Source organism: Danio rerio, chromosome 18 (genome assembly GCF_052040795.2).
Source record: "Danio rerio strain M-AB ecotype USA chromosome 18, GRCz13ab, whole genome shotgun sequence".
NCBI classification, from domain to species: Eukaryota; Metazoa; Chordata; class Actinopteri; order Cypriniformes; family Danionidae; genus Danio; species Danio rerio.
The window spans coordinates 4,695,001-4,709,248 of NC_141038.1; the positions used below are offsets into that span (position 1 = coordinate 4,695,001).

Below are 14,248 nucleotides of genomic sequence, written 5' to 3' on the forward strand. Positions count from 1 at the left end.
GATTTATTTACCGCTTCCACCACCATCTCTTGTCTCAGGAACTTTCTCTGTGGGTTTAGGATCTGATAAAGAAAAAAAAAAAAAACATTATGAGGACAAAGTAGCCGTCACACTAGTTAAATGTACATATTTAGTCACACACAAAATTGTATACAAAAAAGGTGAGCTGGTAACTTGTTCAGTAATCAAATTGTGGATCAAGCATGTTTATTTAAATGTCAAACTTTGTCTGTCTGTCTATCATCTATCCGTCTATCCATCCATCCATTCATCCATCCATTCATCCATCCATCCATCCATCCATCCATCCATCCATCTGTCTAATCGATCAATAGATCAATCTATCTATCTGTCTATCTGTCTGTCTGTCGGTCGGTCGGTCGGTCTGTCTGTCTATCTATCTATCTATCGATCTATCTATCGATCTGTCGGTCTGTCTGTCCATCCGTCCGTCTGTCTATTTATCTATCTATCCATCCATCCATCATGAAATACGACTACTACTAATAATCCTTCTGATTATAAATATTCTAATATTATTAAAATATAAAATAATTTACACTAATAATTTATCCTGAATAATAAAAATATTAAACTGAATTTAAAAGAATAATAACCGAAATTTTAAATAATAAAAGAAATTACATAAAAAACACTTCGTTGACAATAAATTAAGTAGTGTGGGTCCTGATATCTAGAAATACATTTTTTTATATGAAAAAATATCTATTTTCATATTTTTTTATTAAACTATAAAACATTTAAAACACTGAATAAAATAAATATTAAAAGAAATTTCAAATAATAATAAGAAAATGCATAAAAATCTGAAACCAAACACTAAAATGACTAAAGCTTGAAATAAATAGTGCACATAATGCTGTGTCTGTGTGTGTGTATGGCCTGATGAACTATACGTGTGCGTATAGTTGAAGTCTCCTAAATTATTAGCCCTCTGTATATATTTTTATCCCCAATTTCGGTTTAACAGAGAGATTTTTTCAACACATTTCTAAACAATAGTTTAAATAACTTATTTCTAATAACTGATTTATTTTATCTTTGCCATGATGACAGTAAATAATATTTGACTAGATATTTTTCAAGACACTTCTATACAGCTTAAAGTGACATTTAAAGGCTTAACTAGGTTAATTAGGCATGTTGGGGTAATTAGGCATTGCATAACGATGGTTTGATCTGTAGACGATTAAAAACAAAATATTGATTATGGAGGCTAATAATATTGACCTTATAAATCCAAAATAAAATAAATAAGACTTTTAACAGAAGAAAAAAATATTAAAGGAAATAATGTGAAAAATACCATGCTGTTAAACATCATTTGGGAAATCAGGAGAGTGAATAACTGACTTCAGTTGTATGTGTGGCCTAATGAACCCTCTGTGTGAGTTTGTGTGTGTCCTACATGTTCTACACCCTCGATGTGCGCCTCGATCTCCTGCATGACGCGTGTTTCTCTCTCCAGCTCCTCTGCACTGCGTCTGCCCTTGTTGATCCGCTCCGCCAAACGCTTGATGTTCTTCTGAGCATCCAACAGAAACAGGTAATCTGGATGATCCTCAGGAGTGTGTTTCAGCAGATCCTGACAAACACAAACACAACATCAGGTGGACATCTGGCAAAATTTGTTAAATCCGTATATAAAGACCAAAAACTACCACTAAATATGATGTTTAAAAATGTTAAGCAAATAATAAAATACAACATGATTATTACAACAAATTTATTATTATTATTATTATTTTTATTATTATACATTTATTATATATATATACATATGTATATATATATATATATATATATATATATATATATATATATATATATATATATATATATATATAATTATTATTATTATTATTATTACACATTCATAATTATTATTATTTTACATTTAGTTTTATACATTTATTATTATTAATATTATTATTATCATTATTATTATAAGCATACATTTATTATTATTATACATTTATTATTATTATTATTATTATCATTATTATCATTATTATTATCATTATTATTATTAATAAACATTTATTATTATTATTATTATTATTATTATCATACATTTATTATTGTTATTATTATTAGTATTATTATTATTATCATTATTATTATTATGAGCATACATTTATTATTATTATTATTATACATTTATTATTATTACTAATATTATTGTTATACATTTAGTATTATAATTATTATTATCATACATTTATTATTATTAATATTATTATTATTATACATTTACTATTATACATTTATTATTATTATTATTATTATTATTAATAAACATTTATTATTATTATCATACATTTATTATTATTATTATTATTATTATTATTATTATCATTATTATTATTATTATTATTATTATTATTATTATTATTATCATTATTATTATTATGAGCATACATTTATTGTTATTATTATTATTATACATTTATTATAATTACTATTATCATTATTATTATTACTAATAATATTGTTATACATTTAGTATTATAATTATTATTATCATACATTTATTATTATTATTATTATTATACATTTATTATTATATCTTACTGTATTATTTATTGTTTATTTTATTAATTATTTATAATAATAATGATCATAATAATAATAATAATTCGCCAGCTCAATGTCTTTATTTGAATTTATTATTCTGCCTTGCTTCAAAATCAAGACATGAAGATACAAAAGTTTAAGAAATAATGTGAGAGTCACCTTGACCAGCAGCTCGTATCGAGGGATTCTCTGAACCGGCTTTATCATCAGGTCACCCAGAGCTTGTTTCTCTCTGTTCTCACGCATGCTTTGCTGAAGAGGAAAGACAAACAATTACAGACAATTAACAAAACACAACAGTTCATAACAGCCCTGTACTGGAGAGCTCAGATCAGTTTGAGTTTTCACCACTAGAGGGCAGAAATCAGCGCATTCATTTCTCAAACCTTTTATGATTCAGCACAAACATTAAAAGCAGATAAATGAGAAGTTGCTACTGTGAAAAAAATATTTTGTTTATTGAAATAAAAATAAAATAAAATAAATTATCTGAAAAACTTAATAAAATAACAAAAAATTACAATCACTGGTTTGGCAGCTAAACAAAAACAAAAAAAAACCTGGACCTTTTTAAATACTGGGTTTAAATACGGGCGAGCCAGTGGTGCAGTAGGTAGTGCTGTCGTCTCACAGCAAGAAGGTCGCTGGGTCAAACCTCGGCTCAGTTGGCGTTTCTGTGTGGAGTTTGCATGTTCTCCCTGCCTTCGCGTGGGTTTTCTCCAGGTGCTCTGGTTTCCCCCACAGTCCAAACACATGCGGTACAGGTGAATTGGGTAGGCTAAATTGTCCATAGTGTATGAGCGTGTGTGTGTGTGTGTGTGGATGTTTCCCAGAGATGGGTTGCGGCAGGAAGGGCATCCGCTGCGTAAAAACTTGCTGGATAAGTTGGCGGTTCATTCCGCTGTGGCGACCCTGGATTAATAAAGGGACTAAGCCGAGAAGAAAATGAATGAATGAATGATTTTAAATACTGCACTTTAGTGACATTTTAAGCACTATTTTTTGCAGGATCAGAATGTCAGATGGTCATCATAACCACACTTTTTGATGTACCAAAAACATTTCCTAATTATTTAAAAGAAAAATAAAATACTTATTAAAAACACTATTTTTCAAATACAAATTTATTACATCGTATATCATTAGAAAAAAAAAGAAAAATCTGCTCAAATTTTAAATTAAAAACTAGCCTATTGTCATTTATAAGATAAACACACTGGTCAGCACATTCAACTCTCCTCAATCATGCCAAAGCAACAGAAGAACACAGGCTTCCGCTTGGTCTTAAAGCAGGGGTGTCAAACTCAGTTCCAAAAGGGCCGAAGCCCTGCACAGTTTAGTTCCAACCCTGCTCCAACACACTTACCTGTAGGTTTTAAACAAGCCTGAAGGACTCAATTAGTTTGATCAGGTGTGTTTAATTAGGGTTGGAACTAAACTGTGCAGAGCTGCGGCCCTTTTGGAACTGAGATTGACACCTGTGTGTTAAAGGCTTCTTTGATGGGTTATTTTCACAATTTATTATCAAAATAGAACATAATGAGCTTGTGTACGGGACAAATTTGGGACCTTTATCACTGAGAGGTGGGTCTTTCGAAGAATAAAGCAACAAATAAAGCAATTAAACAACCTTTTTTTTTTCTAATTAATGCAATTTCAAAACCCAAATAAATAAAAGTATTTCATATGGTGCAGAAATAAAAGAAAATACACTGATTTAATGGAAAATGTACAAAACTAAAGTTAGTCATTTTACTTTGGGAGCTAAATAAAAAAACATTAAAGAAAAGCAATTAAAAAAAACTATTAAAATATTAAAATAACTTTTAAAAATGACACAAATACATAACTAAAACCATATTATATTTAAGAAAATAAATACGATAAAAACAGCAAATAACTAAAATAATTTTAAGTACTGGAATTACTAATACAAATATATATATATATAAAGCAAACAGTTTTTTAAATATTAAATTATACTTAACAACTAATTAACACTAAAAGACTAAAATAAATCAAAAGTAAAACTAATTATAATATTAGCATTAATATGAAAAATTAAACCAAAACTAATAAAAATTAAAAAACACAACAAACAACAAATGATACAATAAAATCTGATATATAGTGAAACACTAAAATAATTGAGTAAAGCTAATAAGACTTCAAATAAAACAGCCAGCTGGCTTAAATAAGGAAGCTTTTTTTTACTATTCACCATTTTGTACCTTTAAAATACAAAACTTATTAAGAGTACAACTAATAAAGAAATTATATAAATAAAAAACATCAAAATACAAGATGATGAAGGCTATTTATAAAAATAAAAGCGTTTTACAAAATATGAATACATACTAATATTAACTATACCTCTAAAATAACACAGTTACACCTCATATGTCTCGCCATCTCCAACTAAAGACGAAAAATTCCAACATAAAGATAGAAGATGAACCTCTTCAGCATTATTTATTTGCAAGACAAAATCCATTACACTCTCAGAAATAAAGGTACGTGATCTGTCACTCGGGTGGTACCTTTTCAAAAGTACAAATTAACTGGTATATAATAGTACCTAAAAAGTATAAAAGTGTTCCTCTTAATTTTTTTAGGTAGTAATATATACTTTTGAGATACCAAAATGGACCATTTAAGTACAAATGTGTACCTTTTGAAAAGGTACCACCCCAGTGACAGCTCATGTTCCTTTATTTCTGAGAGTGTAAGTTTGGCAATGTGATGTTTTAATCCGGCTCTCCATGGTTTCTGTTTTAGGCAGAAAAAAACTGTACTGTACCTCCAGAAACTTGAGGAAAGCAGGTTTGGCCTCCTTGGCGATTCTCACAGCGTCTTTGGCGTTCATGAAATTGTCGATGTATGCAGAATAAATATTAGCCAGAGTCTCTTTGGAAAACTGAGGAAAAAAAGAGGAGATAACATCAGTCAAGAGTATTCAACTTAGCCTAAAGATCACGGATAGAAATTGAGGTAATGCTGTTTTGTATTCGCATATTAGTTCATTTTTAAAACTTGTGACTTGCACATTGAAAGTCTGAAACAGCATAAAGTAGGACTTCTAAACAACATTAACACTGTTTAATTTAATTAACTAAACAATGCTGTATTTTAAAAGTCATCTAATACGATTTCCCTATTTAGAAATGCTTTTCTGAAATTATAGGCTATAATTGAGAAAGTTTGAATGTTGGAATATAAAACCAACATACCTCAGTCGAATAGAAATGTTTGAGGTAGAATATTGTCCTCAGAGAGTTTTGAAATATGTTATATTAGGGATAAAGTACATCCAGGAGGTTGTTATTGCAGAATAAAGCCTGACAGCATTGTTGTATCAGACTGAAGGACTTTATTCTGAGAAAACAACCATCCTGGATATACTTTATCCAGCTTATTACATGGCTACTTGCAACAAAACCTAAACATTACACACAAAACATAGTTCTGAGCCGTAATAGTTCATTAATGCTATAATTAAAGCAAAGCAAGCTAACAGAAACGCAAACAGTTGATGGAGTATTGCGTTGCACAATGCTAACCTGCGCATTACTCAGTCACAAGATGGCGCCAAACGGACAAAAACGCAAAGCTGACAGAAACGAAAATGGCTGAATAAAGCATAAACTAAGTATTATTCATTCACAAGACGGCGCCAAACAGTCAGAAACAAGTCCAAAACTGTCAAAAAATGCAGCGTGACACTGACAGACAAGCAGACGCATATGAATGTGGATGCACTTTTAACGGCATTCTCTGACGGTTGCAGTGACTTGAAGTTCCCGGATAAGCCTGTATTAACTGGGAATCATTTTATGATTGACCAATCAGAAGCGGGTATTCCAGACCACCATGTAATAAAATACCATTAAAAATGCTTCTCAGCGTCAACAAAGAGCTTAGAATGACCAAGAGGCGACACTCAATAGAACGTTCCATTGCAGCAGCAGCGCCCAGCAACAGCCCTGGATTAGGCCATTTTGGAGTGAAAGTGATCGCCCCTAGATTGGATCTCATTACTGTCGCGATGGCTAGCAGCTGCTTTGTTATTTATTTATTCATTTAAAAAGCGTATTAAAGCTGAGATACAACCTAAATGACAACAATACAACATTTATTATCACAATCATCAGCACTTTTAATAGTTTGTTTTACAGACTTATAATATGCTGTTGTTCTATTGGAGTTTTCATTCCAAAATGGCCGCCCCTCCCTCTAGTGGCTGTTTCTGAAATTACACTAGGGTGTCGCCTCTTGGTCATTCTAAGCTCTTTGGCTTTATACAGTATGTGGATGATGGAGCTGATAGAAATAAATAAATAAATAAATAAATAAATAAATAAATAAATAAATAAATGAATAAATGAATGAATGAATGAATAAAATTAAATTAAAAATAATACTTAAAAAATAATGAAACTATCTGAACTTAATCTGAAACCCTCAAAGTAACTAGATCATATGAAATAAAAAACAATGAACATGTATTCTAATAATTAGTACTTATCCTATAAATAAATTTAACAAAGCTGTAATCTAAAACTACTAAAACTATGAATAAATAAAATAATAAACATAAAAGTGATAGTAATTAAACTACTAAAACTAAATATAATAAAAAGCTAGTTGAAATTAGTTGAAAAAGCTTTTTATTGGTCATAATACAAAATAAAACAGGCAAAAAGCTGAAATAAAACGCTGAAGTACTCAAAAGTCAAAATATAAATAAGATAAACTTGGCAACTAACTGAAGCAAACACAAGCACTACAATTACCAAAACTATGAATACAACACAACAAAACAAAAATTACTGAAATTATAAATGAAATAAAGTAAACTAAGTTACAGTTACAGTATTAAAAACAGTAAAACAATAAGAAGTAAATACACACACAACTTACTAGACTACAAAATAGCAATAATAATAATCAAATAAGCTCAAGTAATAAATTACTGATACTAAAATAAAATAAAACAGGCAACTAGCTGAAGTCATTTGGAGTACTACAATTACTAAAAATAGAAAAAGACAAATCAAGTAACTAACTGAAATATCCTAGAAAAAAGGTCAAGATCAAAAACGCCAAGACTTTATACAAAAAGAAAAAGAAACTAAAGATTTTATACATCCACGTGGTGCACAGGTTTCCTCAAGTCTAGCTCTAAGTTGTTCTTAACATTAAACTGCACATGAATGTAATATAACCAACCAAATTAAATAATTTAATATTTTAACTTATGAAACAAGGTGAATGACCCATGGTTTTCATGTTTTACTCCAGCATGTGACTTTCTGTTATTTAATAAAAGAGGATAATGCTGCTTTCTTGCAGAAGTTATAGCAGGACTTTTTAAGGGACAGTTCACCCAAAATATGATCTTTTACTTGCTGATTACTCTCCCTCAAGTGTTTTTAAACATTTATTCTGTTAAACGCAAAAGAAGACATTTTGAAGAATGCTGACAACCTGTAACCATTGACTTCCATAGTCAATGGTTAAAGGTTTCCAACATTATTTAAAATGTCTTCTTTTGTGTTCAACAGAAGAAAGAAACTCATAAAGGTTTGTGATAAGCAAAGAGTGAATGAATGTTTTTTTGTTTGTTTGTTTTTGTTTTTGTGTTGCTCCTGTTATGTCTCAAAGCTTAAAATTGAAAAACATATTGAAGTCCCCATTGAGAGAAATCACTTCCCGACATCATAACATAACCATAATCATTACAAAACTAAACTACACCCAACTGAGCCTTTCAGTTCATATCAGAGTGTTCAAAACAGCAGCAAAGCAGATCCTCATTAACCCCTTAAAGGTGCATTTCACCAGAAAAAAATAACATTTCCTGTTTATTTACTCAAGGTCATCCAAGATGTAAGTGACTATTTTTTCAGTACAACATTAAAGGAGATTTTGAGCAGAATATAATGGCAGTGAAGCGAAATGATCAGTCCATTTAAGAAATTGAACATTATTTACAACATTATTACAGTAGCTTTAATCCACTGCCTGCTCAAACAGTTCTCGGAGCAAGTGCAAATGCAGTCCGGTCTCAGTTTCATTCTAATTACACTGATTTGATGAGGACCTAGTGTGTGTGTGTACTGGTTTTAGCAACCTTCTTAGGGCCTAATTAAATATCTCTTTTATAGTGAAATATTATGACAACTCTAGTGAAGATATTTTACTGGTCCTCATTAGTTATAAAGACTTAAAAATACACTGTAAAAAATACTGACTTTCTTTCATTCATTCATTCATTCATTCATTTATTCTGTCATTTTCTTTTCGGCTAAGTCCCTTTATTAATCTGGGGTGGAATGAGCCACCAACTTATCCAGCATGTTTTTACACAGCGGATGCCCTTCCAGCCTCAACCCATCTCTGGGAAATATCCACACACACATTCACACACATACACTAAAGACAATTTAGCCTACCCAATTCACCTGTACCGCATGTCTTTGGACTGTGGGAGAAACCGGAGCACCCGGAGGAAACCCATGCGAACGCAGGGAGAACATGCACACTCCACACAGAAACGCCACTGCGTCACCCCATATATATATATATATATATATATATATATATATATATATATATATATATATATATATATATATATATAATAAAGTACTTTTATTTTTTGAGCACAGCATCAAAAATTAAGTTACTGCATCTTAGCATGTACTTCTCGAGGTATAGTCAAGAGGAAATAACGCCTCTTCCTCAGTCACCTTTCCATCAAGCAAGTTTCCCCAGAGGTGGCAGTAAGGCACCAAAAACTTTGTTGACGACCACCGTAAAACAGGAAGAAGAAATCGTCATTCCCGCTATCATATGGATTTACTTTCATCGGCTAGACACCGGCCTCACAGCTCAGTGAATGTCAGTGCCGTTTAAAAAAAATAATAATAAAAAATAACGCTTTTATTCTAGCCAAACTAAAACAAATAACATTTTCTCTGGAAGAAAAAAAAATGATAGGTAATACTGTATTCCTTCCTCTGTTAAACATCATTTGGCAGATATGTGAAAAATAATAAAAAATCCACAGGAGGTCTAATAATTCTGACTTCAACTGTATACAAGTATGTGTGTGTGTGTGTGTGTGTGTGTGTGTGCGTGTAAGACAGAGCGGCTCCAGCATCACGTCAGCACAGACCCAAACAATGTAAGATCAGAGGGTTGAGACACTGCGGCTCCACATCAGCTAATAACCAAAACCTCCACATCAACCCAAACAAACACCTGCTGTCCATCAAATCACTGTCCAGAGACATTCACACACTACTATCAGCTGGAAACACACTAATCTCAACCCTGAGCTCAAAACTGAGTTACGTACAGAACAAGCTATTGTGTTTTGAAGGGGGCTAGGCAGGTCAGGTACTAGAGAGCATTTGATTGGTTGGAAGATTTGATGAGAAACTGAAGTATGAGGTGACGTCGAAAAAATCATTGATCCATTAAGTGACAAAATGCAAACATTAAGGTTAAAAGAGCCGCTATTATGGGTTTTTTGAAAATGACCTTCCATGTAGTGTGAAAGATCGAAGTGAAGTGAAAGATCCAGCTTAGGCTTAAATCTTAAAGTGGACAGTGTTTAAAACTGTTGATTCATCTATAAAAGAGTCGACTCAAAGTGGGGTGGGGGGTGGTTAGGGTGGCGAGGTGTCTGAATAACACCGTTGAGAACTGGGTACTGTTTACTGTGTTTTTAGTAACGACTATGAAGTGTGTTTTGGGCGGCCACTGCGATCGGATCCAATAACAATGTTGGCGACCCAGGGGGTTTCACAAAACATACCAAAAATGCTATGTAATATAGAATGTATTATAAAAAAAATAGTACTTAAACAGTATATTAATATTTTGCAATTATGCTATTATAATAATATGTATTACAACTAGTTATTATTCTTATTATAAATGTAATAAAATAAATTACATATAAAGTAACATAAAATGCAATAAAAACAATTACAAACAAAATAAAAAATATATATAAAATAAAAAATCTATTTGGTTCTGTCTTGATTGTTCTCAAAAAGGCATGACAACTAATATTTTTATGTTGCAATCCAGCGCTTATTTATTTATTTGTTTAATATATTCCTGTTTTATTTGTATTTTTTATTGTGTGTTTTTATTTGGTATGTTTGTATGTCTTTATTACATTTACAATAAAAATATTAATTTGCAATATGCAATTTTTTAAGTTTTGCAATGTCTAACTAAATATTTTTAGAAAAAAAAATAAGTCAGCAAGAATATTTTTAGTGTGAAATTGGTGTTTAGCAAGAACATGACGTGATATTTATATGCACTGTGACTTTAAACCTTAAACATATATGACTTTGTTTCACCATCAGCTCTGATTTCTCCAATGCAGCATGAATGTAAACAGTACAGAAACAGGAATACGAGTCTCACCGACTGAATGAGCACGTGTCCGATGGTCTGCTTGTCGTGCCACTGGTGAACACAGTCCAGCACCTGCTCCAGAAACTGCTCATGGTGCTCCAGGATTTCTGGGATCTGGTAAAACATCTCGTCCACAAGTGACGGGTCACACAAAGGCGGGTTTTCTGGATGCTTCAGCGGCTTCATGTAGCCCTGCACCCAAAAACACAAAGACAGATCTAAAACAAACCTGCATTTATGCAATTTATTGCTGAAACCATAAATGCATCACTGAAATGTGCACATCTGACACATTTTTACATTCACACATTTTCTTAGGCTGAGAACTGAATGCACTAAAAATAAAGATGAATATGCATTAATACATATCAATCAATATGCATGCAATAACAGTGAATATGCATGAGTAAATGAGAGAATGCGTGTGTGCGCATGTAGTTAGGGACAGACTGTAATTAAAGGAAATGCCTGACTCTTCCTCTGGGATGTAAACTGTGTCGCATCAAATGCTAACAAACATTCTGCTCCGACTTTACTGACACAAAACATGGATTTCTGAACAATAATTTTCCTAACAATCAATAAATGACATCAAATGTCCATTACAAATGATTTACCTTCATATAAAATCAAATAAAATTGAATATTAGTATATATAAGAACAGTTATTAATATTAATAATATATTTACTGACAAAACAACAATACTTCCTAAAAAGTAAAATAGTATCAGATTTAGGGCATCAATATCGCAATGTGTGCATCCTAGGATATGCAATGTTGAGTTTATATGTCGGGATTATATTTGAGCAAGAGCCAGAATTTTGACAACATGATATTTGTGGAGTTTAACCACAGAGTGAAAGTTTATCATCCGCATATGTTTATAAGGCTGTGACTGTGCATTCAGGAACACAAAACTGTGCCATTTGTAACTGTAAGCCATGTATATTTCACTTTTGATCTTTGCTATACTGTATTTATCTATGCTTTAAACTGATTATTATATTTTATGTATGATGCACACCCAGAATATTCCCAAATCAGTGTAAATAAATGCTTTTTTAAATAGAGCTAGATCCCAGGGCTCTAGAGTGCAACCTAATTTCTTAATATTGAAAAAATGATCTGAGGTCACACCGGTGTGACCAGCCATTCAAGCGCAAAATAAAGTCTCTGTGACTGTGGTTATATGGATTGTGCTGATGCACCTAAGAAAAAAAGTGCACCAGTGCAAAAACCAGTTAGGCACGCCATTGCAACCAGTGTCAAAAGTTAGTTTAGAGCCCTGTTTCTGGTGATATTGAATTCATCTCGCAATACATATTGCAGAAACACAAAATATCCCAATGTCATATTTTCCCAATATCGCTGAGCCCTAATCAGAATGTTATTTATCAATAAATAACATCAGATGACAGAAAATATTGCATATTCGTAGGTATAAGAACATAAATTAATATTAATAAGTCTTTACTGACGCCAAACAAAAGTTTCTTCACAACAAAAAAGCATCAACATGCTATTTATTTATCTGTAAATGACCCAGATGCCACTTACAAAATATTTATCTTCTATAAAATCACATGAAATTGCATATTAGTAGGTATAAGAAAACTTATTATAAATTAGTTCTTCCACAAAATATGAACTTATAAACAACAAAGTATCAAAATCTTATTTATGTATTAATAAATTGCATGAAATGTCAATTGTAACTCATTTTAATTTGATAAAATCACATAAAAACTGCAAATTACAATGTATAAGAACATTTATTAGTATTAATAAATCTTTACTGAGACAAAACAACACCTGCTTAACAACAACAATGAAGGAAAATGTTATTTATTAATCAATAAATTGCATTAAAATGTCAATTACAACTCATTTACCTTCTATAAATGGCCTATTAGTATGGTTTAAAACTTTTAGTAATATTAATAGCTCTTTACTGACAAAACAAAAACTAAAAAAGAATCAAAATGCTATTTATTTATCAGTAAATAACACCAGATGCCACTTACAGATTTAACTTCTTTTAGAGTACGACCTAATTTCTCAATGGTGAAAAAAATCTGATGTCACACCGGTGTGACCAGCCATTCAAGTGCAACAAAAAAGTCTCTTTGACTGTGGTTATATGGATTGTGCTGAAGCTGTTAAAAAAAAAATGGGTGCACCAGTGTAAAAACCAGTTAAGCACACCAGTTAAACCAGTTTAAAATTTAGTTTAGAGCCCTGTATCTGATTAAATTGTATTTATATCGCAATACATATTGCAGAAAAATATTGCATAGTCATATTTTTCCAATATCGCTTAGCTCTAATCAGAATGTTACTTATTAATAAATAATACCAGATGTCAATGATAATTAATTTAACTTCTATAAAATTAAGTATTAGTAGGTTTAAGAACATCTATTAATCTTAATAATCTAAATCTTAACAAATGATTTCACGTCTACTGTATAAAATCAGATAAAATTGCATATTAGTCGGTATAAGAACATTTATTATTCTTAATAAATCTTTACTGAGGCCAAACAAAAGTTTCTTCACAACAAAAAAGTATCAAAATGCTATTTATTTATCTATAAATGACACCAGATCCCACTTACAAATCATTCGACCTCTATAAAATTACATAAGATTGCACATTAGTACGTATAAGAACATTTATTAATATTAATAATATTTTAAATGTAATTTTTTTTCTAATTCTAAACATGTTAAAATGATTTCAATAATAAACATTTGAATACTTTTAAATGCAATTTTTTTTCTGACTTTTATTTTTGAAAACCATAAAAAAAAATGTCATATAAAAATAGACGTTTTATTATTAATGTAAATATGGCCAATTTACATCTAAAGTCGACTTATATTACAAAAAATAACAAATGCAACATCAATTAAAGTAAAATATTGTGATCTTACCATGGTACAATGATGCATAATAAACTATATAAATACACACCAACAACTAAAACACAAAACCAATTATCATAAAACCAAATAATCATATTCATATATCATGTTATTCTCATGATACTGCGCTGATATTGGTTTAAAAAAGCCTGTTAATATTGCAGTACAAGTCCAAAATCAACACACAAAATCAACTGTGTCTGTCTCAGGTCACAGGCTGGTTCATTTTATGCTGTTTTGACTAGAGCACATCTGGCCAATGATCTTCATACGTGCTT

General features: G+C 30.9%; 1 protein-coding gene across 17 annotated transcripts in view; it reads right to left on the minus strand.

Annotated features, from left to right (window-relative positions):
• Positions 1–14,248, minus strand: part of arhgef17 (Rho guanine nucleotide exchange factor (GEF) 17) — a 163,110-nt gene that overhangs the window by 28,750 nt on the left and 120,112 nt on the right. For all 17 annotated transcript variants that reach the window (XR_015514061.1, XR_015514062.1, XR_015514059.1 and 14 more), the window contains 5 exon segments: positions 11,050–11,232; positions 5,399–5,515; positions 2,758–2,850; positions 1,430–1,606; positions 12–62 (listed from right to left, as the gene is read on the minus strand). Coding sequence is in view for 4 of the 17 variants with exons in the window: in NM_001443251.1 (NP_001430180.1) it covers positions 12–62; positions 1,430–1,606; positions 2,758–2,850; positions 5,399–5,515; positions 11,050–11,232 (621 nt within the window). In the remaining 13 variants the exon portion in view is untranslated.